A 23,246-nucleotide genomic window follows, 5' to 3' on the forward strand; every position below is an offset into this window, starting at 1 on the left:
CAAGAGTTTACAGCTTGAACATTTAGCTATTTTTCGACATAATCACCATTTCTGTCGATGCATTTTTGTAGATACTGTGGCAGTTTTTGTGTGCCCATGTTATACCAGCTCGCCACCATGCTGTTCAGAAAGTTATGAACCTCTTCTTTCACCTCGTCATCGGAGCTGTATCGCAGGGACCACAATTAATGCTGACAGGTACTGTGAGACTCCGGAAAAACTCAAACGGGAAATTCAGAATTGGAGAAGAGGAATGTTGAGCAAGGGCGTACACATTCTCCATGACAACGCTCACCCACAGATCGCTCGGCAAACCGTTGCTCTTCTGCAACAGTTTCAGTGGAACATAATCACCCACCCACCCACCCACCCACCCTATAGTCTTGACTTAGCGCCCAGTGACTGTCACCTGTTCCCTAGGTTAAAAGGACATTTGGCCAGAAAGCGATTCAGCTCCGACAACGAGGTGAAATAAGAGGTTCATAACTTTCTGAACATCATGGCGGCGAGCTGGTATGACAGGGGGATACAAAAACTGCCACAGCATCTACAAAATGCATCGACATAAATGGTGATTATGTAAACCATTGTAAAAATAAACAGGTCTATGTACTTACAAAAAATAGGAGACCTTACTTTTGGGATTACTCTCATATCATGAAGAGGGTGGATGAGGTTCTTGTTAAGTCTGACTCCTTTATCCTGACGTTTAATAGCACAAAACTCCCCAACCATATTAAGGCCAGGTTTCATTCGCTTAAGTGTGCAGCCTTACGTACTCAACCCAATGCGGTGTTTCAAATGCCAGCACTTTGGCCATACTACTCTTGGGTGTCACGGAGAAGCTACTTGTGGCAAGTGTGGTCAGGTCGCTCATGACAGTGTTCATTGTTCGTCTCCATTGAAGTGTGTAAGTTGCTCTGGACCTCACCCCATCTGTAGTCGGGATTGCAGCGTGTCTCTGGAAGAACGGAAGATACAGGAGCTTAAAACTATGAAGCGAATCCCCTATTCTGAAGCAAAAACAAAAAAAATCTGTATAAAGCAATGCTGCCTCCGTTTTCTGCCACCTCCTTCACTTCAGTTGTTAAACAGCCCACGCAGAAAGCTGATGCTGCTACATAGACGAAGGCTGCTAGTGTCGCACTAGTACCTGCGTGTGTCCCTGCACTTGTGCTGCTGCAGTCGTTTCTAAGCCTGCTGCTTCCACAAGAACTTCAGAAAAAGCGGTGGTTGCCGACATTATGGAGCTCCCTGCCCCTCCAAAGGTTCCGTCTGGTGCACTGTCCAGTGCTGCCACACCCTCTACCGCAGTTGTGGCTACAAAGTGTACCCAGGGTGGAAAAGAACGCTCAGTATTTTTCATCTTTTACCGCTTTCTTTGCGTGTATGCTTCCATTTACTAAATGTGTCCACATTTGTTTCTTTTAATGTGTGTCATCAGGGCGCTGATGACCTCGACTTTGAGCGCCCGTAAGACCCATCACACACACACACACACACACACACACACACACACACACACACACACTCTCTAATCTCTTACTACTATTCCGACTCCATTTCTCCTTCTCTTCTCATTTCCACTCCAGTACAGTCGGTAGCCTTTCCTCAGTTCTCTCCTTTCTTCTCGTTTCACCTAACCACAATAGGTCTAACTTACTTCATTCTATCATGTCTACTATCTCCTCCATCTTTTCAGTCATGTTTGTATATTTAATGTTCCAAATCTTAGTCCTTGTTTATAGCCAGGTCGTCGTCGATTAAATCCGTCCTTTCCGAGGCCCGTTCTATTTTTGGAAGCAGAAATCATAATCCACTACGGGCTTGCTAGACCTATCGTAGTTTTACCAGAACCCCGTTAACCGTCATTTTCCAGGGTTGCTGTAGGACCTTCACAGCTACCCTAGCGGTACCGGGACATACACAGTACCCCTGTACCTCTCTCCCACAGGCAATCCCCTACTCAATGCCGTTGCCCGTCTCCCACGACTTGGATGAGGGGTTGGACTCGTGGGAGACTCACACAAAGAGCGCAAAGGAAAAAGTGAAAGAAAGATCATTACAGTACTGAGAACTGTTAATTTCAATGCGAGTGCGTGTAATGTTGGCATAAAAGGAAAATCTAACTATATTAAGCAAATATTTGTTCATAGCTGTCCTTATGTTTATATGAGTGTGCGCTCTTTGATAATGGAACATTTAAGTGTTAATTTCATTTACTAAGGCAAAGGAGAAAAACGGAATTTCAGAAAATGTTTAGTTGGCAGCGCATTTTTTCTATGGGTCCCCATGAAAAACTTTGTTTATAAACAAACCCGTGAGGCTGTCTGTTGTCCTACCTTTCCATCCAATTAGTTATTAAGGAAAAAATGAGTCTGATTTTTTTTCCTAGCGCAAACCATATTTCACAGCTATGACGATGGCGTTGTGAAGTAGGCAGTAGTAGTTTTCCTCCAGAAACGCTTATTATAGTACTGTGAACGCTCTTTTTAGGTGCCTTAACCAATCTTCGTTTGTACGAGAATATTCTTAGAGAGGCGCATGGCGATTGTTGTTTGTTTATTCGTGTAGTGAGACTCTCTGGTTAGTATGTGTGATCAGCGTAGTCGCTTGCGATGGACGACGAACTGTCGGATGATAGTTGTACGAAAGAGACGTTTTCCTATATTTGGAACGTCAGTTCTGTAAGTTTGAGATAAGTGTGAAATTGTGTGTTCGTAGGAGGACATCATGACTCATTCCCAGGAAGCCAGAGTTTCCAGTTCGCAAGACACCTTTCGGGTAGAGAAGGAAACCATTTCCAGTAAGTACATTCGGCCATTTTATACAATAATAAAACTTAACAAATCCTTGTTATAAACCTATATCGCTATGAGAAAATGTGTTACAGTTATTATAGTCAGACTTTGTAGTAAAGTTTGATATGTCATGCCCGGTTGTTGTTTGATGTCCGTTAAATAAATGCTGTCATTTACTCCATACTTAGTAGTAGTCACGAATATAGGACGAAGTGTAATTATCGCAATTCTCGTAAGGATAATAACCGTATTTTGATATGAAGGTTCAGTTAACTTTAGTATATTATTCTTTAGATGACGGGATTAACACATGATGTAATGTTTACCTTTTTTGTATGTAAACATCAGTGTTGAACCAGTCTATGATATTGTGACACTCTACTTGATTCAAAGCTGGCTTTAATTGAAAATGGATTTCCAGCAATATAAGAGATGCTGCAACCCGGAAACTTTTAGTCAGTATATTTATAGATAAGAAACTTACCTGTAGTGAGGTGAAACATGATACATTAATGTCATTAATTTACATTTTTAGTGATCTATAGAACTGCAACCTTCTTCATTGACTTTTTGAAGGATCATGGTTTGTTGTTAAATTATTTTTGTAGTAATTTCATGTATTTTACTCACGTTTAAACTAATCTTGACTATGTCACATGAATATATGCTAATGTTTTTTCCCTGGTATGTAAACAGTTGTCTAGGACACTAGCATGGTAACATGTTGCAATTTGTTTCATGTGAGCAGAGTTGTTTGCTGTGGACTGAAAAATTATGTGCTATTGTACTAAGGGTTTTCATAATTAGATTAAATTAGACTATGCATATTACTGAAGATAGCACAGTGCCTGTCTCGTGATGAAATTTTCATTTTTTAGTGTAACCAATTCTTAGTCCAGGCATAAACATTTCTTGTTTGTACTTGTGAAGAGCCTAACATTTCTGTATTATTTGTCTAATGCTCAGTTGTAGCTATGAGATTTTATAATACAATTGAATTAACTTAAGGCTTTGATACAGCTTTGCCAACTCACATCTTTCCACCTAACCTTGGCTTGGGTCTACACTAAACTCACTGCAGCTATGATTTTGTGTTCTCATTCATTGGTTTTGTCCACTCACTGCCAAATTTCTGCCTTTTAATGTGCCTATACCTTGGGCTATACTATAGATCAGTCAGTCACCATAACCTATAATCCAAAACATTATGTAGAAGTAAAAGTATATTGTCAGTGTCCAGTTCTCTTCCTGTTCATGTCTGATTTTAATCGCAGTATAATTATGCCACAGAATAAATCTAATGGTGTGATATCAGCAGGTTCAGTTGACTGATAAAATTTTTGGTATTGAGTCTTCGTACAGGGTGGTGTAAAATAAGCATTAGAAAGTGTTTGATGATATCCACAGTATGTTGTGGATAATCCCCTTTGTGCACATGGACTAGTGCAATTTTCTTCAGGTGCCATTTAGAAACTGCTTCGTTGCCCTTGGACACCTTAGCATTCGTTGCACACAATTTGGAATGACCCTCTTATTGCCTTGATCTCAATCTGTGTGAGTATTTCTTATGGTGTTATCTGAAGTACAGTCTTCATCTATGCACTTCAACACTCCTGGGTCTTCTTACAGTAATTTTCGGAGACATTAAAGCAGTGAAAAGTGATGTTCTCCAGAAAGTCATCACGGAATTCAGTTTAAGGCAGCGGAAGGCAGGCACTTTAAAAACTTTCTGTATTGATCTTAGGTTGTCAACTACAGCATAAGTCGTCCCATATGATGTAGTAGACAAAAACTTTTTGACACCTATTGTGTGTTAATCATTTCGCGTCACCTTTTCGGTACGGTTCATCAATTTGAGTTGGTTGATACAGTGATCTTAGTGAGATATTATTTCTAATTCTCGGTCTGTTAGTTGTAGTATGTGCGTTTGTTTTAAAAATTACCACCATATCTCATTTTTACAAATCCCTCTATGTGAAACATTGTTCAATGGTAAGTCTATTTTCGCACTTGGCATGGGTCTAGAAGAGAAGTAGCCTGTATTACCTAAAGCGTTATGTTGTTCCACTGATGTTGTTGTAAAGTAAACTGGAATTCAACAACTTTTTATGATTATATGGGGATTGTCAACTTTGAAAACAGAAATAGGTATTAGCACCACATTGTTATTGCTCTTTGTTTGCAAATTTTATTATAAATATTCACCATCAATTAATACTTATGTGTATTTTGTGTGAATTAATGCCTACGAGGGAGTTTTATCAGAAAGTGGTTTCTATTGCCTGTTACATCCACCCTTCTCTTTGTACAGCTCTTAGTCGTAGGATACTCACAGTCTTTCATGTGTAATTTCTAAGACTTTCCCGGCGATTTGTTGACATCTTGTAAAATCGGGTGTACTGCCGGTGGTCCGTGTCTTCCCAACACGATATTTCGACGTTGTAACTCGGCGTCTTCATCAGGTGTTCCTGAGGAACAGGAAACACCTGATGAAGACGCCGAGTTACGACGTCGAAATATCTTGTTGGGAAGACGCGGACCACCGGCAGTACACCTGATTTTACGAGATGTCAGTCTTTCATGGGTTACCTCATTCACAGCACTTATACTGGCTCTGCATAATGCATAATAGACAATAACACAACCCCTACTGTACTGAAAGTAGAAGCAGAATGTGTAGGTAAAACCACCTATAATACTAGTGTGTCAACGCTGTTTACAAGATCCCTGTCTTGTGGCAATAGGGTTATGAGGCTAATATCATGTACTTAATTATTGAGGTAGTGAAGGGAGACGAAAATTTAATAGTCATGGGTGACTGGAATTCAACAGTAGGAAAAGGAATAGAAAGAAACAAAGGAGAATATGGATTAGGACGGACTAAGAAATAAAAGAGGAAGCCGCCTGGTAGAATTTTACACAGAGCATAACTTAATCATACCTAACACTTGGTTCAAGAATCGTGAAAGAAGGTTGTATGCATGGAAGAACCCTGGAGATACTGGAAGGTTTCAGATAGATTTTATAATGGTAAGACAGAGATTTAGGAACCAGGTATTAAATTGTAAGACATTTCCAGGGGCAGATGTGGACTCTGACCACAATCTATTGGTTATGACCTGTAGATTAAAACTGAAGAAACTGCAAAAAGGTGGGAATTTAAGGAGATGGGACCTGGAAAAACTGAAAGAACCAGAGGTTGTACAGAGTTACAGGGAGTGCATAAGGGAACAATTGACAGGAATGGGGGAAAGAAATACAGTGGAAGAAGAATGGGTAGCTTTGAGGGATGAAATAGTGAAGGCAGCAGAGGATCAAGTAGGTAAAAAAACGAGGGATAGTAGAAATCCTTGGGTAACAGAAGAGATACTGAATTTAATTGATGAAAGCAAAAATACAAAACTGCAGAAAATGAAGCAGGCAAAAAGGAACACAAACATCTCAAAAATGAGATCCACAGGAAGTGCAAAATCGCTAAGCAGGGATGGCTAGAGGACAAACGTAAGGATGTAGAGGCTTATCTCATGATGGGTAAGATAGATACTGCCTACAGGAAAATTAAAGAAACCTTTGGAGAAAAGAGAACCACTTGTATGAATATCACGAGCTCAGATGGCAACCCAGTTCTAAGCAAAGAAGGGAAAGCAGAAAAGTGGAAGGAGTATATAGAGGGTCTATGCAGGAGCGATGTTCTTGAGGACAATATTGTGGAAATAGAAGAGGATGTAGATGAATAATACAATGGGAGATATGATACTGCGTGAAGAGTTTGACAGAGCACTGAAAGAGCTAAGTCGAAACAAGGCCCTGGGAGTAGACAACATTCCATTGGAACTACTGACAGCCTTGGGAGAGCCAGTCCTGACAAAACTCTACCATCTGGTGAGCAAGATGTATGAGACAGACGAAATACCCTCAGACTTCAAAAAGAATATAATAATTCCAATCCCAAAGAAAGTAGGTGTTGACAGACGTGAAAATTACCGAACTACCAGTTTAAGTCACAGCTGCAAAGTACTAATGCGAATTCTATACAGACAAACGGAAAAACTGGTAGAAACTGAGCTATGGGAAGATCAGTTTGGATTCCGTGGAAATGTTAGAACACGTGAGGCAATACTGACCCTACGACTTACCTTAGAAGAAAGATTAAGGAAAGGCAAACCGAAGTTTTAGCATTTGCAGACTTAGAGAAAGCTTTTGACAGTGTTTTCCAGAATACTCTATTTCAAATTCTAAAGGTGTCACGGGTAAAATACAGGGAGCGAAAGGATATTTACAATTTGTACAGAAGCCAGATGGGAATTATAAGAGTCGAGAGGCATGAAAGGTAAGCCGCGGTTGGGACGGGAGTGAGACATGTTATTCAACCTGTATATTGAGCAAGCACAGTAACGGAAACGAAAAGAAAAATTCGGAGTAGGTATTAAAGTCCATGGAGAAGAAATAAAAACTTTGAGGTTCGCCGATGACATTGTAGTTCTGTCAGAGACAGCAAAGGACCTGGAAGAGCAGTTGAACGGAATGGAAAATGTCTTGAAAGGAGGATATAAGATGAACATCAACAAAAGCAAAACGAGGATAATGGAATGTAGTCGAATTAAGTCAGGTGATGCTGAGGGAATTAAGATTAGGAAATGAAACACTTAAAGCAGTAAAGGAGTTTTGCTATTCTGGGAGCAAAATAAGCGATGACGGTCGAAGTAGACTGGCAATGGCAAGGAAAGTGTTTCTGAACAAGAGAAATTTGTTAACATCAAGTATTGATTTAAGTGTCAGGAAGTCGTTTCTGAAAGTGTTTGTATTGAGTGTGGCCACGTATACAAGTGGAACATGGACGATAAATAGTTTCAGGACTGAAGACGACAACAACAACAACAACAACAACTGCCATGAAGTTAAGTCGGCCATGTGCTTAGAATACAAATGAATATATTTAGCAGAGTTAACCTGTTTCCATTGTGATCATTGGTACTGGAGTCATATTTGTGTTGTATGAAGTGTTCAATATTACATTTTTGTGTTGTATAAAGTGTTAAATTTTACAGTTTTGAACATTTATTACATGTTGTCAGTCTCTGCACTATTTTAAATCTTTATCACAATCTGACCAAATATTTGTGCTACTTTTTCCAGATAGTACTTCATAACAAGTAACACCAGTCCATGCAAAATGTTTGGAGTTACTACTAGTACTGTCAGCAAACTCATTACAACATAAGATGAATAGTAATGGTACTAAGATGCTTCTCTAGGACACACATGCAATTTTAACATCTGCTGTGACTCAACATTCAATATAATGCATCCTCCCAACCACAAAATCCACTGAGAAATTATATTCGATACTCCAATATGATTATACTTTTGGTAATAAGTGCTAGTGTGGTACAGTATAAAGTGCTTTTTGGAAGTCAATAGTTACTGCATCTACGTGACTGCTACACTCCACCGCTTTCAGGATGTCAAGTGAGGAAAACATGAACTGAGTTTCGCACGACTGATTTCTTTGGAATCCATGTTGATTGGGAAAGTGTAGAGGCCATGCTGTTTGAGATACATTTCATTTGAGCAAAGAATATGTTCTAAAATTATAAAACACAAAATGTCAATCATATTCAATGGTATTTGGGTATATCTCTTTGCCTCCCTTATAGTACAAAAGTATTACCCTCACTTTCTTCCAACTACTGGCACAAGGGTATGGTTGAAAGAGGAGCTAATTCACAGCCAGAAATTCTGTATAGAATCTGAAAGGAATTCCATTAGGCTTTATTCAATCTAATTTCAGCAATTTCTCAAACCTGGTAACACTAATATCTCTAACACTTACCCTCTGCAGTATAGAAGAATTAAACGAGTAAGTACTCCTGGCTACTTCCTTGTAAAGCAACATTTGAAAGCAGGGTTGTAACAAGTCAATTATATTCTCTACCCTCACTTTCAGTTATGTTTTAACCATAAACACTTACTTTGATGTCAATGACAGCCTTTACATATGATCAGGATATCTATTTTGTGCTTGGTCAACTGTTTTTCTCAACTTTGGTCATAGTTCCTCTACAAGTTCCCAGCCACAGCTATATGTTTTAAGTTCCTCCTTCAGATGAAACTCTGTCTCTTTATATAGTTTAAATGTAAACCTTTCTACTTGATCTCGTTAGCCTTGATAATTTGGTCCTCCTAGCTGCTACAACTGTCTCATGGGCTTCAGTACCAGTTTCCACATGGACATATTCCGAGAGTTTAGTCTATTTGTTGTCATTTCTATCTTTCCATCATGACTGGGCTTCTGAATAGAATAGATATATTCTAACAAGGGAAGGCCACAACATTCAGATACGAATTTCCTTCAAACATTGTACAGTTTTTTTAGTCCATTAGGAGAACATAATGTGTAAGTAGTAAGGCATACCACATCAGCAATTTCAAGAAAACTATAAATCAAGAGATGTTTTACGCAGCAGCGACATACCAATGTGTTGTGACCTGAGCATTAGGTGGCAATGGATACACAGTTAGCAGTCAAGCTCTGTAGTCAGTGAATTGTTGAATCAAGTCCCACTAAAGCTTTTTTAATTTATTATATATATTATCTCACACATATTACATTTGAAGGGTAGTGTGATCAAAAGACACATTTATTTGCATGAACTTTTATAGAAGTTTCAATGTTATTTGGTTATTTGCTAATTTTAATCATAACAAGAAATGCTATATTTGCAATCATCAACAAGTAAATCGCCAAATGCATAAAGTTTTCATCAAAACATATGCCTGTCACAATTTCTTATATGCTTTATACCTGTAGTCAGAAGGCACCAAGACCCACTTTGCAACTGGAAGCTTGAATCTGCAGACATGGGTTTCAAGGACAAGGCTCACGCTTGGAAAGCCCAAGTAAAACATTGATAAATAAGGGTGTAAATAAGTTTATTCAATTATACAGTGAGTCGCAATGTGCCAGAATATAAAGACACTGTACAATTACTCGACAGATGCGCTTTCAACATTACAAGTTGCAGGATGATATTTTTCTATAAAGACATGGAAAACATAAATTGAAATGGCATCTATTACATCAAACTAATGCATTTTCCCGACATGCACACGGAATCTTCAGAGTTTCTTAGGAAATACAAAGTTCATTGACATTTCGAAAAATTTCTTTTTATTCCGACAACTTAGATGCAAACCATGCGAAACGTAACATTTCAAAAATATTGGTGATGCGGATTGAATGTATTTTAATAGCATCTTTATGAAAACTACTACTCATTTGTTGTCAATAAAATATGAATAAGTTTGAGGGCACTTGAGTTTTCAACTTGCCTGTAGAGATAAAAGTCGCATAATGTTTGTTGTTATAATATAAATTAGTAAACAGCCACATAACATTGTAAACTCAATAAAAGTTCACACAAATATATATATATATATATATATATATATATATATATATATATCTTTCCATCATGTTACCTTTCAAATGTAATAGGTTTCGAACAAAATGACTAGTATTTGGGGGGGGGGGGGGGGATATGTGGGACTTGATGCAGCAATCCACAGATCACGGACTTACGTGTTTTGTGCAGGAATGTTGTGAGCAACGCTGTGAGGTATGATGGGAGCAAAAGAAGCTATGTCAGCTGTTTGTGTTATGCAGCCAAGGAAAGATCAGCAAGTAGACTTCAATCACACCCACAATCGTACCTTTTATTTTGAACGACCCCTCATATAACCACCCCAATCAATTAGTCTTCTCCAAAAGTGACAAGTATGATTGGGGATAAAGTATTTTCAAGCTGATGTTTTCTCTAAATTTTTTGATTACATCTGGTGGCGAGTCTCATGGGTGACAGAACTACCCATTTATAAATTCACAATCACCCCAGATATATTGTCTTGTTTTGCTCGGAGCTTCAATCTTTATCTGCCAGACTGTGAGTATGTTGTCTACTGTGACAAATAAATCACCTTCATTTCCCACTAGCTCATGCTTTCAATACTGTCAGTTTTAGGTTTTGGCCAGCTACTCATACTAAGTTCCCTTCTTTTAAGGAGTGCTTCAAATACTGTCATTTTGTTGCCAATGCTATGGCAATTGATCACTGAGATTTTAATACTCTTTATCACTGCGGTATTTATTTGGCTTTTACAAGAATCAGTCAGGGTTTCCTGCAGCTTATCATTACATAGCCATGATGGAGCGGCTTAATCTAAAAAATCATTATACACATACCACACTGTCTCCTACCTACATAAGCAGTCTTTGGTACGTACAGCATCCATGAGCTTTTTAGGGGAATCCTGAAACTTCTTAAACTTATGGCCGAAGTCTAGGATGTCACATTCCAGCTTGTCACAAAAGCTTGTAAGTCCATGGTTCAAGCCTTGGGCTTGACTTGAACCAGGATTCCATTATCAGTTCTGAGACATTTTTTGAATATCATGAGTTCTGTCAGAATTCTGAGAGCAACACTGGTTTTGTGAAACTATCATTCAGTCCAAATCGTTGACATTATCTTTTCAAAGTAGTTGTGGTGAATGACTAACTGCGGCTCAGCCCAAAGCTAACAAATTTGTTATGACAATAATCTGCTGAAAGCCCTGTTTTCCCTCTGACATATTATATTTTTAAATTTTTAATGTGTCACAAACATCCCTTGCCAAAGCTCCTATATTCCGATGGGGGATTTGATATGTTAGTTAAATTTATGCGCATGTATAATACAGACACAATAGCGGTTTTGTACTCCTGATGTACAGTGATGAGCTAAAACATTATGAACACAGTCCACCACACGCCACAATATGGAAAATAAATAAGCACTGGACAGATGTACATGACTTTGGCAACAGGCAATTTGTTACACCCATTGCCTGGGAATGAGCATCTTGGAAACAGCAAAATTGGTCAGGCTGCTCAAGTGTTACTGTCTTCAGCATCTATGGAAAGCAGTGGCTGAAGGATGATAAACCACGAGTAGGCAACACAGTGTTGCACAGCTTCACCTTATCACAGAATGTTCATGGTGGATGGAGGCTTGCCACTTTGTAAAGCAGGATCAGTAACGATCTGCAGCACATCTGATGACAGAATATAATACTCTTGCAAGTACAAGTGCTCCCAGCGCACTTTATCAGACACGAGGCTCCACAGCAGACAATCTCTACATGATCCCACACTGACCCAACATTATCAACAATAACGATTGCAGTGAGGTGAAAATCATCAAAATTGGACCTTGGAAACATACTGCTTGGTCAGGTGAATCATGATTCTTTTTACACCATGTTGATTGTGCATGTGGCTATGATGTCATCCAGGTGAACGACTGCTCCCAACACATGCATGAAGGATGAAGGTTGGGGGATCAGTATTTTGCTATGACGAACATTTAACTGGGATTATATTGGACCTGTTGTAGGAAGCAAAGACATGATGACAGCTCTAGACACATGAACATAATTGCAGAGCACCTCCATTCATTCATGCTTGGGCATCATTTAGCAGGATAACTGTCTGTGCCAATAAGCCAGAACCATGCTACAGTGGTTTGAGAAGCATGATGGTAATCTCACATTGACATCTTGATCAGCAAATTTGCCTGATCTGAATTTAAATGTATATTTCTGGGACACTATATGGCACCAACTCTAAACCCACAAATCACTGACCAATAACTAATTGGAAAAATGTGCCCTCTACATAGATATCTGGTGCCACATACCTCCAGAAACCTAAAGGGCTATTCAAATCCATGCCACGCAGAATCGTTGTTGAATTGCATTCCAAAAATGGCCCAACATACTACTGAGCAAACAGACATAATGTTTTGGCTGACGAGTGTTCAGTTTCATTGTAGCCAGTGTCACTGGTAAGAGCTTCCACGTTGTATTGTGCTCTCCAATACTTCCTAGTTTTACAATCATCTTAAAAACAAAATGACATATGGCGAATGTTGTCTAATTACTTACAGAGATAGTGTTCCATGTAAATATAATTAGCAGCCAAAGTACATGTTGTTATTGTGGTTTTCAGTCCGGAGACTGGTTTGATACAGCTCTCCAAGCTACTCTATCCTGTGCAAGCTTCTTCATCTCCCAGTACCTACTGCAGCCTACATCCTTCTGAACCTGCTTTGTGTATTCATCTCTTGGTCTCCCTCTACGATTTTTACCCTCCACGCTGCCCTCCAGTACTAAATTGGTGATCCCTTGATGCCTCAGAACATGTCCTACCAACAGATTCCTTCTTCTAGTCAAGTTGTGCCACAAACTCCTCTTCTCCCCAATTCTATTCAATACCTCCTCATTAGATACGTGATCTACCCATCTAATCTTCAGCATTCTTCTGTAGCACCACATTTCAAAAGCTTCTATTCTCTTCTTGTCCAAACTATTTATCGTCCATGTTTCACTTCCATACGTGGCTACACTCCATACAAATACTTTCAGAAACGACTTCCTGACACTTAAATCTATACTCGATGTTAATAAATTTCTCTTGTTCAGAAACGCTTTCCTTACCATTGCCAGTCTACATTTTATATCCTATCTACTTCAACCATCATCAGTTATTTTGCTCTCCAAATAGCAAAACTCCTTTACTACTTTAAGTGTCTCATTTCCTAATCTGATTTCCGCAGCACCACCCGATTTAATTCGACTACATTCCATTTTCCACGTTTTGCTTTTGTTGATGTTCATCTTATATCCTCCTTTTAAGACAATGTCCGTTCCGTTCAACTGCTCTTCCACGTCCTTTGCTGTCTCTGACAGAATTACAATGTAATCGGCGAACCTCAAAGTTTTTATTTCTTCTCCATGGACTTTAATACCTACTCCGAATTTTTCTTTTGTTTCCTTTACTACTTGCTCAACATACAGATGGAATAGCATTGGGGAGTGGCTACATCCCTGTCCCACTCCCTTCCCAACCCCTGCTTCCCTTTGATGTCCCTTGACTCTTGCCATCTGGTTTCTGTACAAATTGTAAATAGCCTTTGCTCCCTGTATTTTACCCCTGCCACCTTTAGAATTTGAAAGAGAGTATTCCAGTCAGCATTGTCACAAGCTTTCTCTAAGTCGCCTGTCTCATACATCTTGCTCACCAGATGGTAGAGTTTTGTCAGGACTGGCTCTCCCAAGGCCGTCGGTAGTTCCAGTGGAATGTTGTCTACTCCCGGTCCTTGTTTCGACTCAGGTCTTTCAGCGCTCTGTCAAACTCTTCCATCTGAGCTCTTGATATGCATACAAGTGGCTCTCTTATCTCCAAACGTCTATTTCATTTTTCTGTAGGCAGTATCTATCTTATCCCTAGTGAGATAAGCCATTGCTTAGCCATTTTGCACTTCCTATCGATCTCATTTTTGAGACGTTTGTATTCCTTTTTGCCTGCTTCATTTACTGTGTTTTTATACTTTCTCATTTCATCAATTAAATTCAATATTTCTTCTGTTACCCTAGGATTTCCACTATCCCTCGTCTTTTTACCTACTTGATCCTCTGCTGCGTTCACTACTTCATCCCTCAGAGCTACCCATTCTTCTTCTACTGTATTTCTTTCCCCCATTCCTGTCAATTGTTCCCTTATGCTCTTCCTGAAGCTCTGTACAACCTCTGGTTCTTTCAGTTTATCCAGGTCCAATCTCCTTAAATTCCCACCTTTTTGCAGTTTCTTCAGTTTTAATTTACAGGTCATAACCAATAGATTTTGGTCAGAGTCAACATCTGCTCCTGGAAATGTCTTACAATTTAAAACTTGGTTTCTAAATCTCTGTATTACCATTATATAATCTATCTGATACCTTCTAGTATCTCCAGGATTCTTCCATGTATACAACCTTCTTTTATGATTCTTGAACCAAGTGTTAGGTATGATTAAGTTATGCTCTTTGCAAAATTCTACCAGGCGGCTTCCTCTTTCATTCCTTAGCCCCAAACCATATTCACCCACACTATGTTTCTTGCTCTCCCTTTTTCTACTCTCGAATTCCAGTCACCCATTACTTCGTGGCTAGATTACTGAAAATGCAGTCAGTTTTCAAAGGTTATTGCTAAAGGGTGCATGTGTATCCAATCTTCAAATATTGCTCAAGTGTGGGGGACATATACTAAATAGGAGTAACAGAAGACATTGACTAAATACAAAGGAGGTCAGTACAAATGGTCACAGGTTTACCTTGTTTTTGGCATATGCTAAATCCTTCATACATTTTGCTCCTATTCTTTTACTTACAATAGTATCATCTTCATTTTCATGTCTCCTGTATGAAAGTCTCACATTTTCGATGATGATGCTCTATATCTTTGAGTGTGCAAAGCACATACTTTTCTAAAATTGAGTAAAAATTATTTTGTTAGGGCTACATTCCTTACCCCATAATCTTGTACAAGAGTATCATAATTTGGTAACTGGCTATTCTTTCATATTTTCAAATAAGCACGCTACTTTCACAGAGAAACCTTGCTGCACGTTCACAGAAGATATGTATATTTTAACTACATACATAAAGTTTTAAAGTCTCGTCCAGAAAAGGTTCTTTAGAAATGGTCAAACTGTTTTCTGTGCTGTGGTATGTTCTCAGCACATCAGCAAGTTATGCCTCAGTGCATGAGCAAGTTAAAAGTTTATGCAACACACACATTACTGAGACAACTACAGAACCCCAAACGTGATTCTTTTCTGAAAGTATTGAAAGAAGAGTGTCCAGTTGCTTCTGTCTCAAATCAGAGTTAGTTCCAACTGTGGGATCAAGAATTCTTACAGTTTGTGTCAATTTGTGTGTCAGTGGAGATAAATTTTTCGAGTAGTGATCTACTTTTTTCTAGAAACTGTAGCAGTTTGGTTGTTGTAAAGCTCCTAAGCATCTTCAGTTCTATTTTAGCATTGAATCCCAAATAAACAAGCTCTGCTCTTAACATAGTTTTGAACATCCTGTCGTGTTAGTCAGCATTTCATGATTTAGAAATACATTCCACCACAATTTTCAAATTAAGTTCAGCACTATTTATAAGTAAAACTAATGGAGTGTTGGATTGACTCCCAGAGGAATGGTTCCATGTCAGCTGCCAGTAATATAAAATAAAACTAAAAGACTTTAACATTCAACAGTGGATAACCGGCAAACTGTACGACTACTCTATAGTTCTTGCAGTGAGGCTCAATTTCATCCTCATTTAATTTCTTGATGCACTTGATTAACTTCTTTGTATTTGGAGTGATTCTTATTGCCCTTTGTACAACATTTCAGATCTCCAAATGTCAGAGCCACAATGTTCAGAGTTAAGGGCTTATTATGTTGGATGTCTTTGAATAGGTTGTGGAGAGCTCTCAACTATGAAGCAATGTCCTAGTCCAGCCAGGGGCTCATAACTTTTTGTGAATATTTCTATGTGATGAGCATGGGCCCCCAAAGCATTGCAGTAATTCTTCCTTTACTGTCTTTACTGTACTGCAAATTTTAATCTCTGACTATAGCTTGGCAATAGGCTCTCCCCTCTCGTGGTTCCTGTGGCACCATCTTCAGGAATAAGTGCCTCCACCTGGCTAGAGAACCAGCTCCCTTCTCTGGAAAAATCGGGAGCCCAATGCCCCCCCCCCCCCCCCCCCCCACACACACACACACACAGTGGAGTGGATACACACTCAGTAGAATCTTGACTGTGAGAAGTTGTGAAAGATGAGGAGGAGGAGAAATAACCCTGGGGCATTATCTGTTCTCCTGGATCCTTCATGTCTAACCAGAAAATCCTCAGCATGATGATCTCGAAGGCAGTGGATTACTATCACCTACCACAGCTTCAATGGCTAATTCCCTCTTATTATGCAGTGTGTTGCTCTCCAAGAAACACATTTCAATGATTACCATTCCCCAATTCTTCAATGTGAACATGCACTCTGTCAGAACTGTACTGACCCCGAAAAAGTCTATACATTAGTTTGCACAGAGTCGTCAGCGAGACGATTCCCCTGTGTACCTTCCTTGTTGGAAGCACTAGCAGTCAGAATGCATATAGCCCCAGGGATCACCATTTGTAACTCTCCCACCATTTTCTCCTATTTGAGAGTTTGTTTGCATGCACACACCCCCCACCCCTCCCGAGAGGGGTGATACTAGTTTGTCTGGTACGTGCTTTCTGATTGTTCAGCTTCTTTATGATCTTGATCTAAGTGTCCTCAGTGATGGTACTCCAACCCACTTCAGTGCTGCCCATGACACCTTTTATCTTCTCATCTATCAACCTAAGATCTCTTTCCCCCAATTTCCAATATAGTGGTCACCACACAACAATCTTCATGACAGTGTCTACTTTTTAGTCACTTCCTTGTCACCATCTGATTGGCCAGTTATCATTCAGGCCTCTTCGAAGGGCCAACTGGCAGTTGTATACCTCTGCTGTCAGCTTCATCCCCTCTTGTCAGACTGACATCTCTGAAACATTCAAGAAGGGTTGCCGAACAACACACAAAACCATAAGAATATATCTCTGACATTGGTCTGTTGAAGGATTCCGAAACATTTTATGCTCGCATATTATGACATTTCCGGAGAGTGATAGTCTCCTTTAGGAACCAATATGGGTTCCAAAAACAGTTTCATGTGAAACTGAACTTGCTCTATTCATTCATGAGACACAGTAATAGATAACGTGTTTCTCGAGTTCCGAAAGGCGTTTGATACAGTTCTGCACTGCCACCTAATGAACAAAGTACAAGCATATGTAATGCCTACGAAGTGATCTGAAGTGGAACAAACACGCAAAATTAATTGTGAGTTAGGCAGATGCCAGATCTTGATTCTTTGATTAAATCCTAGGGAAATGTACTCCTTCAACAAAGGAAGTGTATGTAAAACAACAATTCGACCAATACCTGAATATTGCTCATCAGTACGGAACCCCTACCAGCTCGTTAGTAAGATATCTGTTCCAGAGAGGACTGAATGTTACTCAAAGACCCTACTCAGGGTCTTCAACCATATTTGCTGAGAAGTGTTTTCCCTTCACAGTGGTGAGTTAGTGTCATTGTCTCAATCCTTAAACCAGGCAAAAACCCAGTGTTCGTTCACGCCTACCAACAGATAAATGAGTGTACTTTGCAGGTTGCTTTAAAGGATGGTAGCCCAGTGCTTGTGCTGGATTCTTGAGTGATGGGGTTTTTTCTTCACCTGTTAGCTTGATTCCAAGGAGGGCGATCCACTACTGTTCACCTAGTTAAGACTGGAAACAACAATCTGACAGGCATTTCCTTATCACCAACACATCATTGTGGTTTTTTTAATGACCTGCATAAGGCTTATGACACGACTTCATGTTGTCATGTTATTTACTCTCCATGACTTTATATTTTGAGCCTGTCTACCAATTTTTATTCATAAATTTTTATCCCACAGGTCGAAAAAAATGGCATCCTTGCAGGGTTACAGCTTCAGTATTATACTCTTGGTCATTGTCATCAATGGGAGGCAATGACTATGAGAACACTGGTCATCTCCATGCTGTATATTGACAGCTTTTGCATTTCGTATATCTCTCTGTGTGTAACCTTTGTTGAAGACCAACTTCGAGATACCATCCAAAAGGTCTCTGCTTGGACTCTCCCCCACGGCTTCCAGTCCTCTCACATGAAAATGCTAGTCGGGTATTTCTGTTGCCATACCACAGTCCGCAGAACTCTATGTGGGTACACAACAAATGGAAATCATCAGACAGTCCTCAGTTTTGGGACTTCTCTTCAATAAAAACTTGATATGGTTCCCCTTTGTGTGTTCATTAAAGACAAGCTACATATAAAACTTTAACTCTTTCTGCTTCCTTGCCTACACCTCTTGGTGTGCGGGTCGTGCTGCTGTCTGCCATATTTAACAGACCATGGTCTCATACTGATTCATCTATGGTTACCAGCTTTAAGGCTTACCGGTACCTGCTCCTCTGAAATTGTTGGACCCAGTCCATCATCATGGATTAAGGCTAGCCATTGATGCCTTCTGGACTAGGCCTGTAGACTGTCTCATTGCCAAAGTGGAGATCTACCCTTCTCATTCCTAATGGTACCAACTCTTGCTCACTTATGCAATCACCACATGATTATTTGCTAGTAATCAAACTTACAAAATTCTTTTTGCATACAGGGCGCATTGACCCCTTGGCACCTCCCCCCAGGTTGGCTACCAGTTAGAATACTCTTCTATGCCTTCTTCAGGGATCTCCGTGACTGAGCTTCTCAGAATGTACTCCCCTTGTCGCCGTCCCCACGCTCTCCTTTCTGTTAGTATCCAGACCACAAACTGGGTCTTTAAGGTATTAAAAGTTTGTCATCCCTTTGACCTATAGGCATCTGTTTCTCTCCGTGCTTCAGGAGTGTCAGGGAGCTACCATCTTTTAAAGTGATGGATTTAATTCCATGGATAGGAGTGGAATGTTTTAAATATTCCAGAGATGTGGAGCAACATTTGTTACTGGTAACATGTAGTGTTCTTAAGTGGAGTTGATGGCCATTATCGGAGCTCTACATTTTATCAAAGAAACCTCCCTTCATCAAATTGTATTTTGTAATGATTCAGCGAGCAGTCTCCAGGCTATTGATTGATGTTATTCTTGTCACCCCATGACGTCTGCTGTTCATGACTATCTCTCTGACCTCAGTCACACTGCCTGCCTTGCTATCTTTCTGTGGGTCCCACATTATGTTGGTATCCCAGGGGATGATACTGCTGACCCTTTGGGTAGAGAAGCAATTACTCATCCAACATATGCCTTGATGATCAAAGATGCAGATATGGAGGTGCATATAAGACCATCTCCTCACTCGGAAAAGGAACATCATGTGGTGGCTTACTGCTCATTCTAATAAACTCTGCACTATTGAGGAGACTACTGCTGCAGGGTGTTGCTCCTTTTGTTCATCCGGGAAGGAATCCATCATCGTTTGTCGCCTCCACATCAGTCACTTTCACATTGGCCCATAGTTTTTTGTTATGGAACAAGCCACCCCATATTGTGGTTGTGGAGCCTTACAGACAGTAGCTCACATCCTGGTGGAATGCCCCTCCTCCGGGTTCCTCATGCTAATTGTGATCTTGTGGATTCTTTGATTCTATTATTTTTGAGGGTGGGGTGGGGGGGGGGGGGGGGTTTGGGCTTCACTGCATACTGGGTCTGGGGATGATCAACCCTACTTTCTTTACCAATTGCTTCAATCATTGCTCTTTTATCCTGTTATAATTGCCTTATATGCAGTGCGCTCATTTATCTGTTTTTAAGAGAAGGAAAGTTGCTACTCACCATACAGCAGAGATGCTGTGTCGTGATAGGCACAATAAAAAGATTCATGCTATCATAGCTTTTGGCCATTAAGGCCTTTGTCAGCAGTAGACACACACATGCACATGCAAATAGACACTCAAGCAAACGCAACTTGCACACATGTCTGCAGTCTCAGAGAGCTGAAACTACACTGTGAGCAGCAGCCATCAGTGCATGATGGGAATGGCAACTGGGTGGGGGTAAGGAGAAGACTGGGGAGGGGAGGGGGAGGATAGTGTGGTGGACAGTGAAGTGTTGCAGTTTAGACGGAGGGCAGGAGAGAAGGTGTGGAGGGGGTAAGTAGGGGAAAGGAGAGAAATAAACAAAAAAAGAAATTAAATGACTGGGTGTGGCGGTGGAATGACAGCTTTGTAGTGCTGGAATGGGAACAGGGAGGGGGCTGGATGGATGAGGACAGTGACTAACGAAGGTTGAGGCCAGGAGGGTTACGGGAACGTAGGATGTATTGCAGGGAAAGTTCCCACCTGCGCAATTCAGAATTGCTGGTGTTGGTGAGAAGGATCCGTATGGCACAGGGTGTGAAGCAATCATTGAGATGAGGGGTATTGTGTTTGGCAGCATGTTCAGCAACAGGGTGGTCCACGTGTTTTTTGACCACAGTTTGTCGTTAGCCGTTCATGCGGACAGGACAGCTTGTTGTTGTCATGCCCGCATAGAATGCAGCACAGTGGTTGCAGCTTAGCTTGTAAGTCACATGACTGGTTTCACAGGTAGCCCTGCCTTTGATGGGATAGGTGATGTTGGTGACCAGACTGGAGTACATGGTGGCAGGAGGATGTAGGGAGCAGGTCTTGCTTCTAGGTCTATTACAAGGGTATGAGCCATGAGGTAAGGGATTGGGAGCAGGGGTTGTGTAAGGATGGACGAGTATATTGAGTAGGTTCAGTGGACGGCGCAATACCACAGTAGGAGGGGTGGGAAGGATAGTGGGCAGGACATTTCTCATTTCAGGGCATGACGAGGGGTAATCGAAACCCTGGCGGAAAATATAATTCAGTTTCTCCAGTCCTGGATGGTACTGAGTTAAGAGGGAAATGCTCCTCTGTGGGACTTTGGGAGGTGGTGGGAAACTGGAAAGATAAGGCACAGGCGATTTGTTTTTGTACAAAGATGAGAGGATAATTACAGCCAGTGAAGACTTCAGGGAGACCCTCGGTATATTTAGAGGAGCACTGCTCGACGCTGCAGATGCGATGACCACGGGTGGCTAGGCTGTAAGGAAGGGACATATTTGTATGGAATGGGTGGCAGCTGTCGAATTGGAGGTATTGCTGGTGGTTAGTAGGTTTGATATGGATGGAGGTACTGATGTAGTCATCTTTGAGGTGGAGCTCAACATCTAGGAAGGTGGCTTGTTGGGTTGAGTAGGACCAGGTGAAGTAAATGGGGGAGAAGTTGTTAAGCTTCTGGAGGAATGGGAATAAGGTGTCCTCACCTTCAGTCCAGATAGCAATGATGTCATCAGTGAACCTGAAACAGATGAGGGGTTTAGGATTCTGGGGTTTTAGGAATGATTCCTCTAGATGGCCCATGTATAGGTTAGCATAGGATGGTGCCATGTGGGTGCCCATAGCCTTACCACAGATTTGTTTGTAGGTAATGCCTTCAAAGGAGAAGTAATTGGGGGTGAGGATATAGTTGGTCATGGAGACTGGGAAGGAGGTAGTTGGTTTGGAATCCATAGGGCATGTGGAAAGTTAGTGTTTGATAGCAGTAAGGTCATGGGAATAAGGAATGTTAGTATACAGGGAGGTGGCCTCAACCTTCGTTAGTCACTGTCCTCATCCATCCGTCCCCCTCCCTGTTCCCATTCCAGCACTACAAAGCTGTCATTTCACCACCACACCCAGTCTTTTAATTTCTTTGTGTTTTTACTTCTGTCCTTTCCCCTACTTACCTCCTCCACACCTTCTCTCCTGCCCTCCGTCTAAAGTGCAACACTTCACTGTCCGCCATTCCCACCTCACTATCCCTCCCCCTCCCCGCCCCAGCCTCCTCCTTAACCCCACCTAGTTGCCACTCCCATCGTGCACTGGTGCTGCTGCTCACAGTGTAGTTCCAGCTCTGAGACTGCAGATGTGCGTGCAAGTTGTTTTTGCATGCAAGTGTGTGTGTGTGTGTGTGTGTGTGTGTGTGTGTGTGTGTGTGTGTGTGTGTGTGTACTGCTGACAAAGTCCTTAATGGCCGAATGCTATGATTGTGTGAATCCTTTTATTGTGCCTATCAGCATCTCCACTATATGGTGAGTAGCAACTTCCCTTCTCTGGTGTTGTTACATTCCATCCTGGATTTTCCATTGTTTCATTACAACCTGTTTCCCATTTTAGGAGAGAATTCAAGTGAATAGCAGATGCTGTTCTCTGTTCATTGCTTTGACCATAACAGATCTTGGGTGGGATGGCAATGGGAGGAGTGATCCCATTGCATGCAGTCCCAGGAAGGGGGTCACTCACTTGGTCCCACCCACCTATCAACTAATTATTTCTCTCACGTTCTTTTATTATTGTTGACCCAACTGACATTTATTGTGTTTTTAGGATTGCCACCTTCACTATTATGAATTTCTTGACTAGAAGGCATTCTTTGCTCTTTTACTGTCTCTTGGGTTTGTCTTGACACAGATAACCCCTGTGAGATGCCCTGTACAGTGCGGCATAGGTACCAACCAAACCCATATAGTTTTACTTCCTAAATTGTTTCTCAGCTCTGGTATCCTTATTGTGTTCAATGCCTCGATTTTACCACTCGTACATACTTGATAACCTCTGTGTTTTTATATTTTTTCCTTTCATCGATTAAATTCAATATTTCTTCTGTTACCCAAGGATTTCTACTAGCTCTTGATTTTTTTTTTTTTACCTACTTGATCCTCTGCTGCCTTCACTATTTCAACCCTCAAAGCTACCCATTCTTCTTCTACTGTACTTTTTTCCCCAACTGAAATATACATTATTTTTCTACATAACCTCCCTGTGCGTCAATGTGCTTTGTCCAGTGTTTCACAACTTTTTTGATGTGGAGAAATAAGTTTTTTCATTGTACCTATAACCAGTTTTGCACTAAATCAATGACGTCTGCATTGGTTGCAAATCTTCTCCCCTCAGCACTTGC

At 40.7% G+C, this 23,246-nt stretch overlaps 1 protein-coding gene across 11 annotated transcripts in view; it reads left to right on the forward strand.

Moving 5' to 3' along the window:
- LOC126268079 (uncharacterized) overlaps positions 1-23,246 on the forward strand; it is a 422,439-nt gene that overhangs the window by 168,155 nt on the left and 231,038 nt on the right. For 10 of the 11 annotated variants that reach the window (XR_007549078.1, XR_007549079.1, XR_007549077.1 and 7 more), the window contains one exon: positions 2,725-2,806. Coding sequence is in view for 8 of the 11 variants with exons in the window: in XM_049973545.1 (XP_049829502.1) it covers positions 2,725-2,806 (82 nt within the window). In the remaining 3 variants the exon portion in view is untranslated. Of the gene's footprint in view, positions 1-2,592; positions 2,807-23,246 lie in introns of those variants that run through there. The other variant, XM_049973549.1, reaches the window with a different exon arrangement.

The sequence above is a fragment of the Schistocerca gregaria genome, chromosome 4, assembly GCF_023897955.1.
Source record: "Schistocerca gregaria isolate iqSchGreg1 chromosome 4, iqSchGreg1.2, whole genome shotgun sequence".
Classification (NCBI taxonomy): domain Eukaryota; kingdom Metazoa; phylum Arthropoda; class Insecta; order Orthoptera; family Acrididae; genus Schistocerca; species Schistocerca gregaria.